At 44.7% G+C, this 22,238-nt stretch overlaps 3 protein-coding genes across 6 annotated transcripts in view; 2 read left to right on the top strand and 1 right to left on the bottom strand.

The window, feature by feature from the left end:
• igdcc4 (immunoglobulin superfamily, DCC subclass, member 4) overlaps nt 1–13,427 on the top strand; it is a 68,176-nt gene extending 54,749 nt beyond the window's left edge. For both annotated transcript variants that reach the window (XM_015343311.2, XM_015343310.2), the window contains exons 17-20: nt 1,649–1,754; nt 3,778–4,012; nt 5,640–5,804; nt 8,184–13,427. In XM_015343311.2, coding sequence (XP_015198797.2) covers nt 1,649–1,754; nt 3,778–4,012; nt 5,640–5,804; nt 8,184–8,720 — 1,043 coding nt within the window. In that variant the 3' untranslated portion in view covers nt 8,721–13,427. The remainder of the gene's footprint in view (nt 1–1,648; nt 1,755–3,777; nt 4,013–5,639; nt 5,805–8,183) is intronic.
• strc1 (stereocilin 1) overlaps nt 1–22,238 on the bottom strand; it is a 405,552-nt gene that overhangs the window by 197,399 nt on the left and 185,915 nt on the right. The window lies entirely within an intron of this gene.
• The window catches only part of igdcc3 (immunoglobulin superfamily, DCC subclass, member 3), a 75,041-nt gene continuing 73,677 nt past the window's right edge, over nt 20,875–22,238 (top strand). For 2 of the 3 annotated variants that reach the window (XM_006628803.3, XM_015343360.2), the window contains exon 1: nt 20,878–21,212. In XM_006628803.3, the coding sequence (XP_006628866.2) occupies nt 21,149–21,212 (64 nt within the window). In that variant the 5' untranslated portion in view covers nt 20,878–21,148. Of the gene's footprint in view, nt 21,213–22,238 lie in introns of all 3 variants that reach the window. The other variant, XM_069190551.1, reaches the window with a different exon arrangement.

Here is a 22,238-nt window from a genome sequence, read left to right as displayed (position 1 = left end):
TGTGTTGCACAATATTCTCGTGTGGAATCCACACTGCAGAGTGCATCACAAACGTCAGGTTCCATCTGCAAGTTACAGCAGGATTCTGTTTCACACTGTTGAAATTCTACATACCCAGAAATTCGTATTACAAGTGTATTTGGCTGAAACTTTCATATAAAGTGACTTATACGTGCACCTATTTATACAACTGGGCATTTTACTGGAGAAATCTGAGTGAAATTCACTTCTCTAGGGTACAATAGTAGGGTCCCACCTGGGGTTTGAACCCACAACCTTCCAGCTCCGAATCCGAGCTCCGAGTATCCACCAGTCCACACTGCTCCCTTGACAGTCTGTTAAGGTCTGTTTTTAACAATCTTCTTCTGTGCTCCAGAAGTGTTTGCATTTGGTCTAAGAATACCCAGAGCTCTCATCAGAGGTGTATTTATGCTGCTTCATTTTAATGGATGAATCCCAGCGTTAAGAAAGGAGGCAATCTTCAATCTCCAGTGGCCTGAGACTGCTGATGTGAAGTAATTCCTGATCGTTTTTAAATGTTTAAGATTTTGAGCAGAGATTTGAAGTTATATGAAAGATATTTGCAATCCAAAACCTTTTCAGTTTTCTTCCCTGTGTTGACCTTGGTCTTTACGATGGCTTTGACTGCTGTGCCTGGACATCTGGGACAACGGCTGTAGTGTAACAATCTGCAGGTGTGCGGCAGCTCAGTGCAGTGTGGGTAATTGGTCCTTCTGGCCAGTAGGAGTTAAAAAGGAAACAAATCAACCAGCCGGGAAAGAATCGGTTTGTGTCTTTAAGGGAAAGCAAAGCGTGCCTTTTCTTTCATCTCTGTCTTAATGACAGGAGAGGTGAACTCCGGCAGGATGAGCAAGCCCAGCGTACTTGGTGTGAAACAAGACAAACGCATCATTAACGCTGAGCTGTTTTGGGAAAAGATGGCAGCTTAATGATCCTTGGTGGAAAGCTATATCCATGACAATTAGCAAGCAGCTCTTCTGAGCAATGTTTCGGCATAGATAATGAGCAGCTGCAGGATGCTGGGCTGTGGCTCATTCTCCCCATGGTGTGTCCCAGGTAGAGGCTGTTACGAGCGGACCATCTGGCCCGTCAGGCTGCATTCTCGCTGCTAGGAGGACAGTGCTGTGGCTCATCGATATCCAGTTAATTGTCTCTCTCCCTGTGTGAGGTTCTCTCAGAAGACCTCATTAGAGAGCAGCACTTCTAGGCTGAGTGAGTTAGGAGTAGATTTTAGTGTCTTTATCGCCTTTCACACTCAAGCAGAATGTTTGTTTTACTCAGCTCACCAGGGTCTTATTCCAGTATCTCACTGTGAACCATACCCTCACCTTAGTCTGTCCTGCCTCTAACGTAGCAGTGAATGTCTGTGTCCAGGTAGCTCACCCCTCCATTTTGAATGCTGCATTCATTTTTGTATGTCCTTTTAGGCTCACGGGCTGACATCAAAAGCTCACCAAAATGATCTGCAATATTATTTTCAGCGCAGACAGGATGAAAACAGTCAAAATATGTACTTCTTTCTCCAGTCGCGTTGCCTTGCGGTAGTAATTTGTGTGGCCTGTAGCATCAGCAGTGTTTTTTTTTTCCCTGGGGGTGAGGTGTTCTGTTTCTGTGTTGTTACCTGTAGGTCTCCTGGACATCCACTCTGTGACAGGGATCATCGTGGGGGTGTGTCTCGGTCTGCTCTGTATCCTGCTCTGCATGTGCGTCAGCTTCCGGAGCAGCAAGGGCAGGTGAGTGATCCGGACACAGGCTTTGCCTCTAGGAATCAGGAGCTCAAGAGTTCAACACCACTGCTGAAAGTGGATCAAATTAGCCATTTCTGAATGGACCTTATTGTGTATCTACCTGCACAACTGAACCAGTGTATCCTGTATGACCACATTTAAAATGAATGACACTGTGACAGACAATATGGAGATGACAAATCTATCACATAGATCTGGGTTATACTGTTGCTACATGGAAGGATGCTCCTGGATGTTAACCTTGGTAACATTTTAAAATAGTACCTGCTAATTACTGATGAATTCTGACTGAATAGCATTGGAATTCACCTGAATATCTCTGAATAAATCTTTCTTTCGTTCAATGACATTTCATTCAAGACATTCAATGACTTAAAGAACCATATTCCTAGTAACCTGTGACAGAATTTATTATTTGTAATTTTGAGCAAGATACTCTATGGAAATATCACAGACACTCGTAAAAAGCCGGTGGTGCTTCTAAACCAGGTACCACAAAAGGGCTGGATAGATGCATTTTAGTCATATAATTTGACATTCATTAAGGAATGAGGTCAGTGTGTTTATTTTAATGATATGCATGAATCTTATATGCATACATTTTCCTTGTGGGGAAAATTCTTGGCTTCACGTTGAACCTCAATGTACTGGAGGAAACTCTGAAATGAAATAAATGGCTAAAAAGTACATCAGTGTGTTCCAGTTCTAGAATGGAGTGGGGAGAGTGCTTGAAATGCTAGTAGCTGGAGAAGTGCACTGACAGGAAGACCAGTCAGACGCAGAACACTTTGTGATTTAAGAACTGCAGGAATGGATAGTGTGCTTTCTCTATTAAAAAGCTATATAGTTAATGAGCAATGAAATTCTGGGATTCTGGGAAGAAATATTTGCATGGATGTGTTCTGCAGTATGTACTAAAAATGAGTACATTTGATTGAAACTGACGCTTGTGCATAACTGTAGGGATGATGGGTTTCTGTAGATAGTTCGGCGGCACATGTAGAAGATAAAGCCTTATCACCATTCGGCACGCTTGATTAAAAATTATGGAGGAGGAGGTTTTCAGTTCTGTGCTGCAATGCGAGTTTAGCTGATGTCCCAGTGCGGGCAATACTGTATCACAGAGAAATGAGGAATGAGAAATTGTGCTGCACTAAGGCTGATTGGAGCTTTGTCTTGAAGACTGGTTATAGCTTCCATTGAAAGCCTAGCTGTTTAATTTATTATATGATCAGTTATTTATAATATGATCATTATTTATTATATGAGATGCTGGAAACGGTAAATGCACCAAATAATTTTTTCTATAACTTATACTTAAAATTAGAGAGCGAACAGTTACACCATATGTCGTAAAGATATTTCCACTTGTGCGCAGTTGTTACAATGTCACTGATGTTACAGTTAGTTGCATCAGACAAGCTTGCCTGGCAGATGCCAGCACCTAAGGTTAATTGGTTTGTTTTATAATCCTGGTTTAGTGTCTAATCCTGGTTTTTGTGTTACGTTATAAAACAACATGACAAGGTATGGTGTGGATGAAAGCTAGACCTTTAAAAATGTGTACGGTAGTATGTAGATATGTGAACTCAGTATCCTAAAAAGCAAGTATAACAGTTATATCGAGTTTGCCTGCAAAAGATTTGCAATATAATATTATGGATGTAAAGGTAGCTCTCACAGTATTATAAGATAAGCGGTTGCCTTGGAAATACAGGTATGGATTCCTGCTATTTTAAATTAGAATTGTCCAATCTTCCTTAGTACATTCTCACCCATGGTACAAGACATCAGCGTGACTGTCTGCATCAGGCCCTCTGTGTTACACAAGACCAAGTCACTACATGTGGATGTATTTATTTCTGTTTTTTTTCCTGCTCAGTGTTGTGCCTTTAGTATGTTAAAGCAGTTTGGTATGTCATTGGCAGGACCCTCGAAGTGTATTATCTCTTGCTGTAGTTCACTCAGCCTGTAACTGAACTTTGCCTGTGTTTCCTGTCCCTCACAGGGACACGCCTGGGGGGCTGGACTCGCGAGGTTCCTCGGCTCTGTCCTCGCAGTACCGGAAGGGCCGGTCAGCCCCTGTCGCTGTGCCAGACTGCCATGAGCTGGAGACACTTATGTCGCCACGGCCAGAGGACACCACACTGCCCCTGACCGAGGCCACGGAGGTCACTGAGGAGCAGAGCCTCATGGGATCCAGGCCAGCAGAGGAGAGCCTGAACCTGAGCCTGGAGCCCAAGGTGCATCATGCTCATGTCTCTTGAACCTGGGACCACCTGTGGCCCTCACTTTCACCACGCACCTGCTGTGGAAACCCTGCAGCCCGGGATCGTGCTTCACTGCTGTTTTAATTGGCTCTGACTTTGCCCTTCAGATATATAGATAATAGATAACAGATAACTCCAAAAATTTATCCTATGATTACAAAACTCATATTACTGCAGTACAAGGTTTTTCACGTTTCCTGCTCCAGATTTGCAAAAATGTCTTTAAATGAAAAATGTTCATTTTATTTCTCTTTTTCGAATACCTGGGCACGGGCTGGGTCTGGTTGGCATTAGGATGGGAGACCTCCAAGAAATTCCTGGTTTCTGCTGTGAATGGTGTTTTTTGACCAGTAGGCAGAGCATTTCCATGTGCTCCATAATTTCCATACTAATGCCTTAGTATGGAGTCAGGAGACACTGTGCAAAAGGAGCTTCTGTCCTTCAGGTGATTAAAGACCCCATAGCAGTCTTGAAAGAACAGGCATGTTAATCCCAGTGTTCTGGCTACAATCCACTCTGTGCTTGAACAGTCTGGCCCTCCCTGTGCCAGTCCATAAATGGCTGCCAATATCTTCTGCTATGTGTAAAGTACTCCATAAATGATGATTATTCTCTCTCTTGCTAATTATGGTTCATGCTATTTCAGTTCATTTTAGAAACATTGAGAAAGCTTTTAATTGATAAAAAGCTAAATAATTTGAAAGGGTCCCTCTCAGGATTATACAGGTCTATAACAATCTCTGAAGAGGGATCTGTACTTTATTTTTAACAAATAAATCATTTTCCCTTTGTCATTTCTGTGTGTTTAATGAAATGCAGAAACTGCAATAAGTAAAGGTCCTCTACAGCTTTAGGATCTTAGGACATATGAGACATACTGTATGAAATCTAGGTATAAGAGGCTGTTCACCAGATCAGAATGCACCGGAGTGTTTCTCTTTCCAAATTTTAACCTTGTAAGTCCATAGACAAACAAACAGAGCACGTGCTTAATGAGGGAAAAACAAACTGGAGAATTCCGCTTGCAGGAGAGTGTAATCTGATACTGTTTGAAGGTAATGTCTGTTTAATAAGATTCATTGCTGCCATATGTACAGCATTGTGGAAATCCTCAGTGCAGCACGTGCCCAACGCTCATTAACTAGTCTAGTTCTAATTAACACCTTGCACAGTAAAGGAAATGAATTCATACGTGCATACATTATTCACTGAATATATTAAAAATTCTTCTCTGCTATCATCCTTTTGCAATTCCAAAAACAGCTTTAAAGAGGCAATGTCCAATTTCATATGGAAATAAATACCACTCCTGTGTGCTAATGTTAGAGATTTGGTTAATTGGCATAAAATATTTTGTGTATTGGCTCCTAGACCCCTGATATTCCCTCCTTTTCCTATAAGGGTCTGTAGTGTTGCAGTGTTTTCTGATTTCATTCCACCTTGGACTCTTAATGACTTTGTGTGAATCAGTTTCTAGGTCTTTACTCACTATATAGCCTACTGGACTGCAGTGGACAACACTGTCCTAGAGAATGTATGATTATAACCCCTGCTTGTTGCTGCAATGAGAGTCTTTCTGACTCTGTTTCTCTCTCCCCAGTCTGCCTGGAATGGCTCCGTGAGCCGCAACTGGACCAATAACATCACCAGTTACCGGGACACCATCACGGAGGGCTCTCCGGTGCTTGGTAACGGGTCGATGGGCATGGTAACGAAAACCCATACAGAGAAGCCCCTGGAACCCCCTACTCCAGATTCCAGCAAGGTGAGGTGGGAGTGATCATTACTGTGTTGAGCACTGAGCTCAGGGAATGTCCCCTCACTCTGCTACGGGTTTATCGCAGTCACAGCATCTGACTGCCTGTGCAGAGAAACTGACCTGTAGCACTGTGCATGGGTTCAGCTGCTTCCCTCTCTGCCTGTGCTCTTCAGTATTATCTGGCGGGGGGTTCCCTGGTCTGGCCTGTTCTGTCTCATACATGAGGTCTCCACTCTTTCCTTTATTAACCGATGCCCTGAGAAGCCAGTGGTATTCCTCCACTGTAAATGAGAATTCATTCGGCCAGTCTGGAGACAGTAGTCAGGGCAGATAGATGAGAAGGTCTCAGGATGCACAGGCGTAAAGTCTGAGTGGCTCTGCCTGCCGTATGAGAGAGCAGAAAAGCTTGGGGAGTAGCAGAAAAAGATGAATTGTAACCAAAAAAAAACAAGTTCTTTAGCGATGAGTTGAATCCTGTTTGATGCAGGTGTCACAGGCTGGAATGGCTTGATTTTGATGATCTGTGGCCCAGCTAGTCACCCCATGTTGTCGTGTTGGCTGTGTAGATCCTTTGTAGGAAGAACAGCCGACCCCCACTATGCAGTGTGTAGAAATCAATGGCATGCAGGATGTAATTATGCTGGAGTAGCGCACTAGGACAGCAGTGTTTTTCAAAAGCTAATTAGAATGTGACATTTGTAAAGCAGATTAGCCACCCCCTCAGTTTCTGCGATGCACGAGAGGTGTTAAAGAGAGTGGGGTTTTGAATGAACTGCTGATAGCGGCATCACACAGAAAGAAAATTACACTTCTTTTCAGAGATGCAAATTGACTGCATGCCAAATGCAAAAATAAATAAAAATCAGCGCAATTTTTTTGCATTGTGTAGTGGCAAACTGTTTTACTTGCTAATTTATTCAAGCAATGGTAAAAGCATTAATTTGTTTTTTGATTATTTTAAACCAAGCACTCTATACTGATTTTAGATGACTGATAATGGAGTGGGTAAGTATGTACATGAAAGAGCATTGCACTTGTCTTTAAGACACGTCTCTTTCTTGCCGTTTTCTCATGATGCCGTTTTCTAGGGGGGGAGGGAAAGGGGTGCTGCAGAAATGAAGATGAGGAGATGCATAAATGATGGGGTGTCACTGTGTAATCTTTGACTGTATGCAGGCGAGGAAGAGTCTGCCCTGGGACTAGCTGTTCCACCTGTCCCCACCCGCAGTGACCCGCGGGTGCCAGAGGGTTTTTTCAGGCACGGTAGAGAGGAGGCAGCAGGAAGTGGGCTCCTGCTCGCCAGTCCTGAAGGCTAATAACCGGCTCCTGCTACCACTTCCCTTGCCTAGAGGCCCGGGGATTAATGCCATGTCTGCCAGTGCAGGGCCCTGTGCAGTTTTTGTGTCAGTAATTAAGAAGGGCACACCACACCACAGCACGGCGGTCACACACCTCTGTTTTACTGTGTTCACAGTCCCGACCTCATCCAATAAATAAAAAATAAATTTCTTTTGTTAAGGAGATGGTACAATATGAAAGGCAGGTTTTCCTTGAACAGTTAGACATAGGACGCACAATACAGGCTGATTTCTTCCCATCGTGATTTGTCTTTGATCATTCTTCATGTCCATGCGGTGCATTTTAAGGTCATTCCCAGTGTCTTTTCTGGGAGGACGCATGTCGCAGCCCCACTGGATTGTAAGTTCAGAGCGCCCTGCATTCCTGTTACTCAGAGAGAGCCCTCGCCCCTACCCCTCTGTGAAGCAGTTTTAACAGCTCCTTTATCTGTCGGGATCATCACTCCCCAGAGAGTCGTAGAGTGATGTAGTGGGAAAATTAAAACTAACCCGCCATCACTGAAGGCCGTGTGAGGTCAGAAGCACCCCTCTGGACCTGCCAAGAGAGATTTTTCACTGGCACCATAAACTGCTTTATAGTGAAGGAAGAATGGAAGGAATTAAGTTCTACTGAAATAATCTGCAGAAGTGAATTATTTTTCCATACACCTTTTAGATATTTATCAGGGTGGTTTTATAGTCATAAATCTCCCTTTTGTTGAAAAACCAATTGTTGCTGAAAATGTTTCATCCAGTAAGATCCATGTTTTTTTTTCAGAGCTTGTTTGGAAGATGTTTTTTTTTGCACGGCAAATTCCAGTGATAGGAAATATTAACCGTTTAAAATGCCTGCTCCCAAGCACAGCAAAAGCCATGTTTTCAGAGTCTCTCATGACTTTGCTAAATGCAGCATGCATTCAATATTGTAGGCTCTTCAATGAGACACCCTAAAGCCAAATGGAGTGGATCTTGCTTATGTAGTATGACTGGGACTTGGTGATCTCTGAGAACTGCCTGCCAGACTTACATGTGTGTGTCTTTATTGCAGAGTGAAGTGAAAAACAAGGTGTTCCCAGCTATGGCCTCCAACCAGGTGGAGGCAGAGGTGATAGTGCACTCGGAGCTCTCTGAGCCAGAGGGCGAATGGGGGGATGAGAGTGAGGGGTCCTGCCATCTCTCACACAGTGATGGCACCCCCCCCGCTACCGAGCAGCTCCCACGGGCCCCTGCGGCAGCAGAACCTGACTCTCAGGACTCCCAAGAGCCCACACCCAAAGTGCTGACCAATCACAAGGAGGCAAACGGTGATATCTCCGGGGAGGGGGTGGGATACCCAGCCCCTCTGAACAGTGACAGATGGGAACGTGGCAAACTGGAGCCGAGTCAGGGCAACGGGCTCACCAATGGTTTTCACAGCCCTGAGAACCATGTCCCCGCGGAGAACAGAGACTCTTTACAGCCCAGCAGCAGACGTTTCACACCGGGCAAGGGACTTCTCCTGCACCCCCAGGAGGCCCCGTCACAGCACGCAGCTTCTGGCTTAATTAACTCTACCTCAACAGCCCACAGCTACTTACACCCGTAACCGTTGGCAGGAATACTTCAAGGCATTCTGATGTTGGAGGGGAAAGAGGCAAAAGAACCAGAAAACTGTTTTTGTACAGACGTCTCTCCTGGCTCCCATCCTGCTGTGCTTTAGCTTTCTGCATCCTCTTTCAGGGCGAAGAAGAATTCTTTTCTTTAGCTGTATAAGGCTTTCTACTTCACGGTGATTATGCTGCCAGAAATCAGCGCTAAAATGATCTGATAGATTGGCATATTTTAATTGTGATCATAAAGAAAGATCCACGCATACAGGAAAACCTGTGTGCAGCTGGCCAAATCAGGTGGTGCTTCGGTTATTTTTCAAGAAAATATTTGAAAGAGCATCACAGTTGATCAGAACATTGACTACAGGACATACCTCCTCTCACTTGATAGGTTGTTTTCTCACTATATAGGCCACTGTAACTAAACCAAGGGGAGAAGAAAAACAGAGGATTCTTGGAATGCAACAGGAATGTTTTTTTTAATAAGACACAGGCTGCTAAAAGGAGGTGATAAGAAAAACAAGACTGAAAATGTCCCAATGTTGCTTTGTAAATTTGTGTGATCATTTTCCCCTCTACACAGGGATTACATGCTATTGCATATCAATATGAACTTTCTTGTTTCAGGAGTATATTTTACTATATTGGAATACTGTCTTCTGCGCTATATGGAATTACGTACCCTACACATAAGACTGAATGAAGGCGTTTTACTGCCGGGACCTCTCATTGTGCAGAGAAGAAGACAAATACAAGAACTGCAGTCGTTGGATTCCTTGCCTAGAAGGTCTCGTTTATCTTGTATTGAGAAAACCCTGATGTCACGACAGGCTCCTGTCATTGCCTCCCCTCCTCTCCCGTGACTAGAGTGTCCCCCGCTGTCCCTCTGGACACTGGAACAGACTCCGACACTAGATGCCGGAGTGACAGCCCTGCATTTACACACTCTGCGAGTGCCTCTAACCCCTTTCCCTGTCGCTGGATCTCCTCCAATCTCTGGCTCAGACACAACGCCTCGGTTAAGGTGCCTAATATTTTAGGTACATTTGGCCTACATTCAATAAAACAAAATGCGAAACAAACATCACAACAAAGACACTGCATTGTAACCTGGGATTACTTCATATTTAATTTTCTAAGGTTATGTGTGTTTTGAGCATTTTATAACATTCTATGTGTGCTCCCAGTCAACGGAACTACCTCATGTCTGTACAGGATCTTTTTGTTCCTTTTCTCCTCGTTGTTGGGAAGTCTTTTATACCTGGTTTTGTACAGTTCGATGCTGGCTGTTTCACACCCTTTTTTCCTGTTTTCTTTCTGCTCATCTGAATGACTGTCACCCCTGCATTGGTAACAGCAGGCCAGGGGGGTGTTTTCCCTCCTCCCCCCCCACCGCCGCCACATTCGCTGGTGCTTTTGGGTTTCATACCTCAGTACGTCTCACCCTCATTCGTTAACAGGGGAGCAGTCTTCCCCACAGCGTGGAAAATGGGGAAATTCTCTCGGATGCAAAAATAAGACGATGGAAAATACGGCGGAGTCAAATCATGTGCCTGCGAAGTTTCACTGGAGTTTTTAGGGGCAGGAAAAAAAAACCCCAGAAACAAATTAGACGCTCTTTCCTCACCTTTGATGCAGAGCGAGCCACCCGTCAGCTGTACCTGTTCACAGCGGCAGAGGGGGTGCTGTAGTCGTGAACCAAGTGCGTCTCTATGCCAAGAATCCGGCCTTCACCGATCGGACCGCCGAAGCGTCTGTTCCATTGCCTTTCTCTTCCTAGCGCTTTCCGTTCTTCCTGACAGCTCATGCAGACCAATAACATACTGTATGCCTAATCTGGTTTTCACGCACAGAGATTTCCACTTTGTTTACTTCCTTCGGATGCTGGTGTACGTGCCGGTCTCTGGGGAGGTCAGGTAGTTCATCTGCAGCTTTGGTCCGCAACCCTCCAGTCTGTCCTACACATCTGCTCCTAGCTGACATGACGCCCGTGTAATTGTGGGTTTTATTATGCTACCTGCAGAGCGGATTTCGTTTCTGTAAATATATCTGTGGTAATGCTGTTCTGACAAGACACAACTCTTTGTAAAGCTGCTGAGGAGAATTTAAGACCTTCCTCTTTTAACTTTTTTTTATCTCTGTAGTATTTTAAAATAATTTAAGAGGTATCTTTTAAAAAAACTGTATAATAAATTTGTGATACATTAGCCTCGTCATCTAACGTGAATGTCAGAAGTCTGTAGCTGGACAGTGTTGAAAGAGCTACTCATCAGTATCTTATCTGCACATACTCAATCTTCAGGATGATTTCCATGTCCAAGTATTCTGCCTTCATTTAATGCGCATGTGCCAGATTAGCCCTGATGAAGGGACTGTCAATGTCCGATTACACAGTGTGAATGGATTGTGTGTTTCTCCTTGAGCGATTGACAGCCCGAGAGTCAGGGGGAGAATCAGGGTCTCTTCACTGATGTCAGGGCTGCTCAACCAGAGACTGCTGGGGAACCAAAAGACTGTGCACTTCATAGTGTCACCTCAAGGAAACAGCTCAGAGGGTTTAATATGATGTTAATAAACATGAACTTTAAACTTGAGCTCTCTAATGCAACATCTTCTTTCTTTTCTGTGTGTGCTAGTTTAGCACTTTTTCAAGGGCATAAATATCATTGCTTTAAGGATCCAACTGTTTTTTTTTTGTAGAGCTGAACAGTCAGGTAAATAAACCACAGTAAGTAGGAACACAACTTTCCCTGGAGACTGAGCAAAATCCTGACCTCTTTCCCCGATGGAGGAGTGACACTTTCTAGGCCCTGTTGAGAGAAGGAAATCCGAGGCTGTCTGGCTGAAGGCAGCCATGGGAGGCTGCGATGGCATTATTTTCCAGGAGGGCACAGAACTGAAACGAGCACACAGTGATCCCTGTCTCTGAAGAGACCCTGGTTCTAAGATCGAAAGATAGTGTTTCAAAAACTGCCTGGGGCTTAAGGAATGTGAGCTTTTAATGTCAGGAGTTTAATTTTTTTCCTCAATACAGTGAACATGCTATTTGCCATCTGGCTGTGTTTCCAGTCAGGTGTAGCTGTATGCCTTTTCAATGGTGCAAAGCAAAAGTGTCTGTCACTTTTCTTCAGATATGCACATAACTTTTGACTACTGCAGACTTCTGTTTTTCCTCTAAGGTTCTCAGTAGAATACCTCATTTTCTCGGTTACTGTTAATTTAGCAATTATATTTTCATGATACTGTTTTTTTAGCACTACATATTAATGTAACACCTCAGAAAGAAAGGAAATGTGAGGAAACATTGAACTGGAAAAGTAAGACAAAAGCTTTGACAACTCATGTCTGTTGCCTCAGTGAGAAATCTAACCAGCTTAAAAGTGACCATTCCTGTATCACCTCTCTCTGAAAAGTCAACTGGCGTTACGGGGTTGAGAGGATGGACCAGTAAGTCTAAGTAATAAACGGTGATCTTGTGATGGGGTGGTGGCCTGTTGCCTGTGTGTGCCAATCTGCAGAGCGACGCCAGGATTCGATGGCTTTCACAGGCAGCTCCAGAGCCACACACAGCAGCGAACTGGCTCTTCCTCTGCAGGAGAATTTCGAGGGCCCTTTCAAGAGCAGCGAGTGGCGTTACGGAGCACTTTGAAAAGGACTGGCGGTCCCTCTTTGAACCATCTCGAAGAGAACTGGTTTGCAGCCTTCAGCTGCATACTCACTGAAACTCTTACTCAGGTGTCTTTTAATTGGTGCAAACTGTAAGGGGGACATGCAAGGGCAAGTGTGAGGTTTTATACAGTGGTTCCTGTTTAGAATGCCTTGTGAGAAGTGCTTTCAATTGCAGTGCTTGTCATGCAACAGCCCGGCTCCCAGCCCCTTCCCCTGTTGCGTCAACCGCCCCGTTGGTTAATTTTTTTTTTGCTTAAGTTCTAATTACATTTTTCCAGCTTAGGAACTGCTTTGACACCTGCAGTGCGTGGAAAATGTGATGGTCTAGTTTTCCATGTAATCCACCTCACTGGTGTCCACAGGTCCAGGAGGAGACGTCGTCCCCTCAGCACATTGGCTAAGTTATTCCCAGTGCAAGGTCATTAATTAGTCCCCTGTCTGGTTAGAGAAGCCCTGTGGTTTCTGTTGCTGTTTGTGACTTCCATTGCAAGTAGCCTTCCCTCCTGTCTGTCAGTTCACCATGGAGCACCACCTTGGGCTGCTTCCTTTATCCCAGTAACTCATGCATTCCTGCAAACATTCAGTATGGTTTTTATTACTGAAAAATGTTGCACATTTGTACGTGTCAAAATACATATTATGTACATCACTAAGAAAAATACAAAAAGGAGTAAGTGACCATTTATTATGCCATAAGTGTCAGTTAATTGCTCAGATCAGTCCTTTTATAAGTCACTGATTTGTAATCTCTCTTCTGTCACTTAATGCAGTTGTTTTGGAGAAAGTATTCATTTTTCTTTGATACTCGTGCCCTGTACCTACTGTATCTGGAAGGCAATCCAGGTTTTAGATGAGAGAGAAAAATGTCAGGTGACCCGCTTAGGGGGTTGGTTCAGTTATGAACCTTAATCCTGCCCTCTGGGGTTCGATGAGCTGTCGAGCTGTGAAACACGTTCGCACTGCTGGTGCAGTTGGCAGAAACTGGTGTAATGTAAATAAAACATTTTAATAAAGAGAGTGAAGGTGACATGAAACCTGTGGCTTTGGGTCATTCCTCCTGTTTCACCAGGCTGCCTTCTAGGGGCTTCAACAGAACTGTTCAAACGAGAGGGGATTATTCATCCCATGTAGCCCGTTTGGTAGTCAGTATCTAATTGATCCGAGGATCTCATCCGGACGTTTCTTGAAAGAAACCAGGGTATGGGATTAATCAACATGGCAGGCTAGCTTGTTCCAGACCACCACAACTTCTTACACAAATAAGTGACTCATGTTCTAGGTTTTAAATGCACTTCCACATGGCTTTCCCTCATGTCCTCTGGTTCACGTTTTATGGATTATTTGCAGGAAATGCGCTGGGTTGAACTTGTGAAAGGTTCGAGGGCCCCTTGTTCGGTATGTGGAGTTCATCCATTGCTGACAGTATGGGAGCAACGCAGTCATGTCTTACCCAGGCCAGCAGTAGATGGGTATCCACATACACCGTTTGAAAAAAACAGAAATGTCCCCGAAGGTTATTTTGGGAGGTTGTGCCTGTGGTGTAAATAACTCCCCCACGAATGATGCACAAGGTCAAGCAGCTGGGCACTGATATGTTTGTCCACTTCAGTCTTTGGATTGTAAGCTGTTCTGTGTCGAGGCTGTCAATGAAATCTGACAGAGCTCTGTTGTTTTTTTTATTTTTAAAGTGTTTTAGTTTTGTCGTTCTTGTCACTTGTGAGTTGTGAGCGTGGATGTCAAAATGCTTCTCTTATCTTTCTTCAAAGTTCAGGAGCCTTGCGCTTTGCTAAGTGCTGAGACTTTGTCTGTGCTGACAGCCAGAGGGACAGGCGACCTGGGGCTGCAGACAAGGAGAGAGAAATCTGGTCTGGACGCCAGGCCTGCCTGCCAGTAATTAGTGAAGGGAAGGACTTTTCTCCAGGCTGTGTTCAAGTCCAAATTGTATTTGTGATGGTTCAAGAGTTTTTTTTAAAGAAAGACATTTCTATTTATTCTGTATATTTTTGTACAAACCCCAGTGACATATTGCCCCGTATTATTCAACACAAAGTTAAACCAACCTTCACCGACACATGCTTTTGCTATTAACCTTTTAACTGTAGGCAGACCTGGTCAATTGGCTGGCTCATACAATAATTGTAAAATCATTCAATTCCCAAGGGATTTACGTTAAATGAATAGCATATTCTCTGCCTGTTTACCTTCAAACATATTAGAATTTAAAAACAAGGTGTCACTATCTTACCTGACAGAGTGTTACTTAATTTGTTATTTGGGGAATGTGGTGCTTTCATTTAATTATGACAATTCCTAAATTCCCCCATGTAACAAACTTCTGTGTCGTGAATCAGTAATACAGCCTCAGTGATGGAGATGCAGCATGCCCATGTCAAGACAGAAGTGTCGGCTCTGTCTTCTGCACCCATCAAATCATTTTGTAAAGCTGAGATAGGGATGGCATTTCTGGCTAGACCAGCATATGGACAGCACCACAATGACTGGGCTCTGATAAATTCCTGTTCGTGGCCGCAGAAGTCTTACAGAATTTGTGTGGTTTTGGTTTTCATTGACAAACATGGTTCGAATGAACTTTTTCAAGTCACAGGTGAAATGCTATCCAGAGGACCCAAATGGAGTGTGCGAAAGTGGAAGTGTGCTCAAAACGGAGAACAGGAGGCACTACACTGAGTGGTGGGAGTGCGGAACAAGATTCACAGTTGTTACCCTGGCTTTTTTCCTCCCAAAATGAATGAATTAACGAAATCCTTAGATCCATTAGCTACTATCAAACTGGCTAGTTAGATGAGCCTTTTGTAATGGTTCTGATGCTCCTCTGTTCATACACATATCTAAACTTCCAAAAAACTTGGGTGCTTTAGGTTTTTGTTATTGAGAGTTGACCGATAAAAGACTGATCTGCTGTCTGTTTCTTTTTTTTGTCTGTTATTGCAGCAGTTTTTGTACATTGTATACATGTGGAGTGTCTCCTTTTCTAGAGCAGTGGAGGTAGCTGCACTGGAGAGGCTGATAGCCCTGGGTTTCCCCCATTCCGCTCCATTGTAGAGACGAGTCCAGACCTCCGATGGCACTTGACCCATTGTGCTCCAGGAAATGCGATTTTATCCATGGGCCACTAACGAAATTCTTCCAGCAGTCACTCTGGACATAGGTAATCCCCTTTGACTGGGCAAGTGCTGGCGTAGCAACCGTCCATGAAAAGTGTAAAAAAAATCCAAAAACGTACAGACCAATAAGTCTAACTTCCATGACATGCAAACTTGTGGAAACAACCAAAACTACAGGAACAATAGTATTCCAAGGCATAGTGAAGATGGAAATAGAAAAGGTAGCTCTTGCTAAACTTGCTGAAATTAAAATGTATTAACAGGCTATAAAGGACAAATGCCCTTCTCTCATTTGTGCACTTTTCTATATTCAATTATTGCTTCGCTCCTGCAGAATGTGGTCACAAGTTTTGACATGGGGCTAAACGCCAAGGATCCCTTTACAAATGGGATAATATTAGCAAATTTCTCCAAGGATCTGTCAGCCCCAGTGGTCTGTACTGTGGTTCCTCTCTGTGAAGACCTGAACCGTCTGTGGACTGTGGACTGGGCAAGGCAGTCAGGAAAGACATCCCAGGAGAATCCTCTCGTGTGCTATCGGCTTTCAATATTACTGTTTTTTAGCAGGACTGATGCTTCTATTAATTTCAGGGGCATACTGTTTGCAGGGATTTCGTTTTGAGAAAAGATTAAACTTAGACAAATGTTGTTAACTTATCCATTGACATTAAGCAGATTTGACAGCAATGTTCAGATCAGTCTAAAAGGCAGAGTTGAAAGTTAGAAAGCCATGTATTCCACATGGAGAAAAAATTATATCTGTAACTAATATTTTACAATGGGTGTCTATATTTTTAATCAAACAATATACCAAATCCAATGGCGTTCATATGAAATGCACCTGACGTCACAGTAGATGTAAGGGATAATCCTACGAATGCCCCTTTCTTCATTAAGAAATTGTGAGCAGTCAGTTGTCGGAAACTGCTTCTACTGTGGCTTATAAAAAGGAATTATGCAGGTTTAACACCGCACTCTTTTGTACTAGAACTGCATTCAACACGTTATCCCTGCCAGAGATCTTCAAACGTTTGTTCTGAAACCAGCAGACCCACTCAACGAGAGGTTAAAGATACTTGTCACAACTCCCCCCCAAAACCTGATCTTAAAGCTTGTGCTGTTTTTCTCCCCTTACCAGTATAATAGAGCAGACATATACTTCAAGGTATGCAGTACTTGCATAGAAAGGGATTAAAAAGAAAACAAGTGATGGTTTTGAAAGATCCCCATTGCATGTATCAACCTGAAGTTAAACGGCCAAGGCGATCTTTGATTAGTGCTAATTGAGTTTTAATGAACACCCCCGCCATTAGCAACTCGCAGCTCTGGGCTGGTTCTCAGGCTCCAAGCTCTGTGCACAATGACTGGCTTTCACTAGCCAGCGCAGAACAAGAATTCCCCTCCAGCACCTGGCATCTTTCAGGGAGGGTCCTGGTCACACTCAGGTGGATCTCTGAGGCACGGGGGGCGGGGGGGGGGGTACACACCTGTCACATCTTCACCCTTGACCTCCACAAAGGCTTGAGAGGTTAACCCTTACCTGCCCTGCTGAGCTGAGCCACAGTGGCAGGCACAGCAGTTTGATTTATACAGGACACACCCACAAAAATCATTATTATTCCATAAGTGTTCTCATTCAAATGCGGGTGTCAGCCACACACTCTCACACAAACCCAAACCCCATCAGGCAACAACTTAGCCTGAACTCCAATCAAGAATTATTTTGCAGAGTTTAAAAATATCTTTCCAATCTTGCTGTCGGATTGCGATAAAAAAATCAAATACTGCACACACAAGAAAGCAAAAGCTAAAATAAATTAGTGAACAGCAACCGGCTTCCTAGGGGAACAATCACATTTACTGGGCAAAAAAGAAGAACTCAAAATCTCCATATGTTAGAAGTACAGTCATTGTCGCAAATGTCAACGCAGTCTTCAGATCTGGAGAGCTGTGCTTCGAAGAAATGCTGTTTCCTTAAATAGGTCTATTTGCAATCGAGGACAGTGTTGCATAAACACATCTCGCTGGGGAAAGAACAATCAGCACTCACCTGGAGATGTGCTTTCTGAAATGGAGTGTGACAGGCAGGAGTGCGGCAAGTACTTTTTTCCCCCTTTCCGCTCGTTCCCAGACTCCTCTGTCAAAAATCCGATTCTGTTTCTTGCTGCAGTCCAGATTTTCAACCTTTATTGACTCTTTTTGGCCGCGTACCCCCCCCCCCCAAAAAATATGTGCTGTAAACTCACGGTTCCTTTATGGTTTCTCACCGGTCCCAAACCAGAACGCTGCGCCAGGCAGCCTGCTGGTGTTTTCAGCGCGTCCATCGGCCTGTCAGATCGCCGACGCCCGGGAGAATAATCACAGCAGCTTGACTGCGTTTGTGGTAGGAGCATCAATGAATCATGTGTGGACTAAACTGTCCCTGAGACTAGTTGTGAATAACATTGCAAGAGCTCCACAGTTTAAACGTACGCAACTGCGATCACACGCCCCGAGCTTTCGATGGAGTAAGCCATCGCGTAGCGGGCGAGACGTCCCGCCGTGGCCGGTACAATCTCGAGTTGTGTCGCCCTGTCCCCCGACTGACTTCCCCCGAGAAGACAGTTCTCCCTCTCGATTTCCCCGCAGCTGGCCACGCCAGCCCCACGAGGTTATCGCTGTCCCGGGCACGGTCGGCTCGGTCTCCACGTAGTCTCGCTCCTCCGCACCTCGGCATCGCACGTCTCTCCTGACCCCGCTACGAGCTGATGAAGGCTGTGAAGGTCTCTTGCTTTTTGCTTCCGGACTGGGGGCCCAGACAGGCGGCAGAGAAAGTACGTTTTGTCCATCAACAGCCAAGTAGATGTTTGCTCATTTCATCTGAAGATTGGCCCCCTCCGAGTATTCCTTCCATAAATCAGAGGGCATCAATCAGGCTTTGACAATCCATAGATTGTACTTAGATCGTTTTCTCCTAGCCCGGTATTATACCTGGTGTTCATTGAACAGGAAGGTTGTCAGGGGACAAAAATCACTTTTACGAATCTGCGCATATTATTTTAAAATGTGAGAAGCCCTCCACAGCTTAAGGGATCTGAGGACAATACGCTTTACAGCACCAAAGCATCGTGCAGCGTGTAGCCCATCTTCACGACTTACCCATCCATAAACCCACTAAAGAAATGTAACGTCTTGAAGAAGCGCCTTCCAGGGCTTAGTTTCACTGTCACAGGGGCTACCAGTCAAGGCAAGTTAGCGCAAGAATGAAGGGTCTCCGATTCGTCGAATGTTTATCCCCCCCAAAAAAAAAAATCGGTACTGCACAGTCTCCTCCTGCCGAGCTTCAGACGTGAGAAATAGATACTTTATTGCCCACTACTGTGGAAATATGTCTTTGGCTTCTCACACAAGCGAAACAGCAGAGTCACATGAAATCATAACAACGGTTCGTTATCCTGTACATAAATGAATGGGGGGGACTACATTTACACACCTTAATTGATTAGTTTTATTGCAGAGGATACAAAGGACTTCTTATAAATGTTTTCATATGAATTTGGAATTGGAACGTGAAATACCTCGCAGAAAGTAGAGAATTACTTTCCACCAGGGATCTCTCTTCCTTTCTTTCATCCTGACATGTTCGTGGAGGCATGACTGCCTTGTGACCTTACTGCCGTTAATTAGAGTAATTAGGCACAGCCCTTGGGTGCCCGCTCCCTGGCTTCCTCGGGCCACCGGCACGCGGTCTGTGGGAGCCTCCCGTCACCCGGCGGCTCGCGCGCGGGCCCGGGCAAGGCGCCCCCGAGGCGCGCGGAAGAGAGCGGCTGATGAGATGGGAATTAATAACCGTCGCACATCAAAGGCAGGGTCACGGCGCCGCAAAGGGCAATCACACGGATCTGAACACTACGGCTATTCAGCCTGACATTTGCCTCGCTGATTAAAAAAAAACCAACTGAAATATTCTTCATGTTGAGAAGGAATTTCACTTGGGGTTCCTGTCGCAGTGTTTTGAAAATGAAAATACAACTTCCCTTAAGTTCATTATCTTATAAGTCTTCAGTGGTTTTGGAAACAGAACAAAACATGTCTGTTTTCCCTCTGTATAAAACACACACTACTTATCAACAGGCATTTGTTTTAAGCCTGTGCTTTGGTATTTACTATTCTCTCTATACCTATCTAGGTTTTGGTAGTATATTTTCTGTTTCAGGTGGGTAGCTGCGCCAGCACGCGTGGGCTGCAAAGGAACAAGTAACAGGTTTATTCCATGCTGAAAAGAGAAGAAAGAAAACACAACGTTTCGGCCGTGGAGCCTTCTTCGGGGGTAAGAAAGCTTCTCTTCTGTTTCTGTTGTTTCTCTTCCGAAACAACGCAACGACCGCCACAGATGATATGAGTAATAATGATAATAATCATAATAATCTTCGGTATAAGCAATACCTCCCAGTGGGTACAGTTCGTGAAAGGCAGGGTTGTCCAGGTCTGGCCCTGAAACGCCCATGTTTTCCAGTGTAACTCGGCTCTTAATCTAAATCAGATGCTTGGTGGCGTAACTGCAGCGGTCCTTCTGGGGCTGGCGTTGTGAACAGACACGCCGGCCCTCCAGGACCAGGACTGCGGACACGCGAGGCGGCGAACGAGGCGGGTGACCGCGCAGGGTCAGCAGATGGCGCCCTTCCACAGGTTCTGAACGTTTTTATTCGCTCCAAGTTCATCCCATTTGTATCCCTAACGTTTATTTATTGCTCGAACTTAAAATCATAGGTCGCCGCCGCACAGATGCGAAGCAAGAGCATCTATATTGCTGAAACGGCCATTTCATTTTTATGGAATCTGGCACGACGGGCTAATACAATCCCCTCGGTCGCAGTCCCTAAATATATAAGAACACGCCGCTTTCACTAAAAGGATACATTTTTCTTTTTTATGCGCTGTTGCTGTTTGACCATATCTGTTCTATAAATAATAAACTGTTATCCGTTATTGTAACTATAAACCGTGACTTCTCACCTGAACGGACAGTAGACAATGGCTGCTGTTTATCGTAGTTCTGCAATAACATTTCATAGTTTCGCTACAATTTCAGAATGCATTACATTTTTATATCGTTCTTTTTCGCTGTCTTGTTCAAATTATAACCATATATAACTGTTGCTTTAGATTTAAATACACCAACCCTGGTTTAAATCTAATTTTAACATATTTAAGATCAGCGAGCCGAGATTTCGGTGGGGGGGCAGTTAAAATATTTTGTATTTCGTGTTCCCCACCTTTGGAAAAAGAATACATCTAAAAATGTCAACGATGGATACGCTAGGTTTGTCTTTAAAGTGGTTGGGTCTTTTGTTCCCCAAATGGGGCCTCTGAAGACAGCGAGAGAGAGAGAGAGGGGGGGAGGAGAGAAGGAGCGAGAGAGAGAGAGAGCGGCCGGGCTGATTGCGGTGCGAAAAAGGCAGCGATGTGGATGTGGTGTTTTGAGCAGGGAGAGATGCTGACAGATCGCTGATAGATGTGCAAAATGGCGCAAGCACGCTCCAGCCCTTCGGGCGACCAATTGTTCTAGCTCGGAACATGAGGATATAGCTGCTTCTTGTTTTTCGCTTCGCTTTTGTTTTCAGCCTGATATTTATTTTCCAAGTGCTTCAATGGCTCCCAAACGCTGCTGTCTGGATTCTTGCTTACTTGGATTACTTCTGAGCGCGCTGGTCGGTGAGTGCTCTTGGTGACACCTTTTGGGGTCTGTGCCTTGGCGTGTATCTTTCTCCCACTCGTGTAGCGATGGTTGGTCACGCAGTACGTTACGGTGACTGGCGGCCAGCTTGACCCAGACATTGTGACATATCGGAATGTCACAGGGAGCTGAGAAACGCTTTTATTCCCCGTGTGTGGGGGGTTTAATTTGGGTAACGTACCCAGGGGCGCCTAAGAGCATTCAATCATTGAGCTGCTTAAAACTACCCTTTGAAACTGTTTTACTTGCCGTGGTTAGCAGACGGTTGTTTCTTCCTGATGCTTGGAACCGAGGGGCAGAGCGACTTGGAAAACTAGCCTCTGCCACATTCAACTCCGCGACTGCTTTCGCTGAATTCCCCCTTGTCCCGTGGCCACGCGTGAGGGTGTTTGATACGAGACCGCGTCTGTTTTGATTGCGGCTCCGCACATGCTCCTGTCAACAAGTTAACCAAAGGGAACCGTGCCAAGATCGGCGAGGCCGGCTCGTACCGAACACAGAAATGAGAACTGTTCTTGAGGATTTACTGTATATCTCGCCTCTCGCGTCTCAGACTGGCCAGACCTGGGCTGTGTGTGGTTTTCTGACCCGATACTCCCCTCTTTCTGTTCGTCTTAGCACAGCTGGGATCGCGATGGAGCGGAAAAATAAACGACTGCTCTTCATTGGCAACACGATTGTAGTATAGTTTTAAAGAGTCTTCACGGGTATGCACTTGACCTACAGGCTGCATTAAAATAATCTAGTCGGAGTTGCTTTGTACAGTACGGGTAATTGCACTTGTCTGTATTCGTGTTTTGAGCCCAGGCTGGGTTCAAGTTCACCTTGTACGAACTATTCAGAAATCTGTGCTGCATGGAGCCTGAATTCGTTTCCGACTTACCCAAATGGGAGCTTGAACTTATGAATTCGGACCTGTGCATTTTTATTTAATAACAGACTGCGCGGTGTTTTGTTTCCCGGCGAGGCGAGTCTTAAAGCGGTGGATAGTCGGGTCCCGATCC

The sequence above is a fragment of the Lepisosteus oculatus genome, chromosome 5 (genome assembly GCF_040954835.1).
Source record: "Lepisosteus oculatus isolate fLepOcu1 chromosome 5, fLepOcu1.hap2, whole genome shotgun sequence".
Lineage (NCBI taxonomy): Eukaryota > Metazoa > Chordata > Actinopteri > Semionotiformes > Lepisosteidae > Lepisosteus > Lepisosteus oculatus.
Note: the sequence above shows the minus strand (reverse complement) of the source record. Positions and strands in the feature narration are given on the sequence as shown.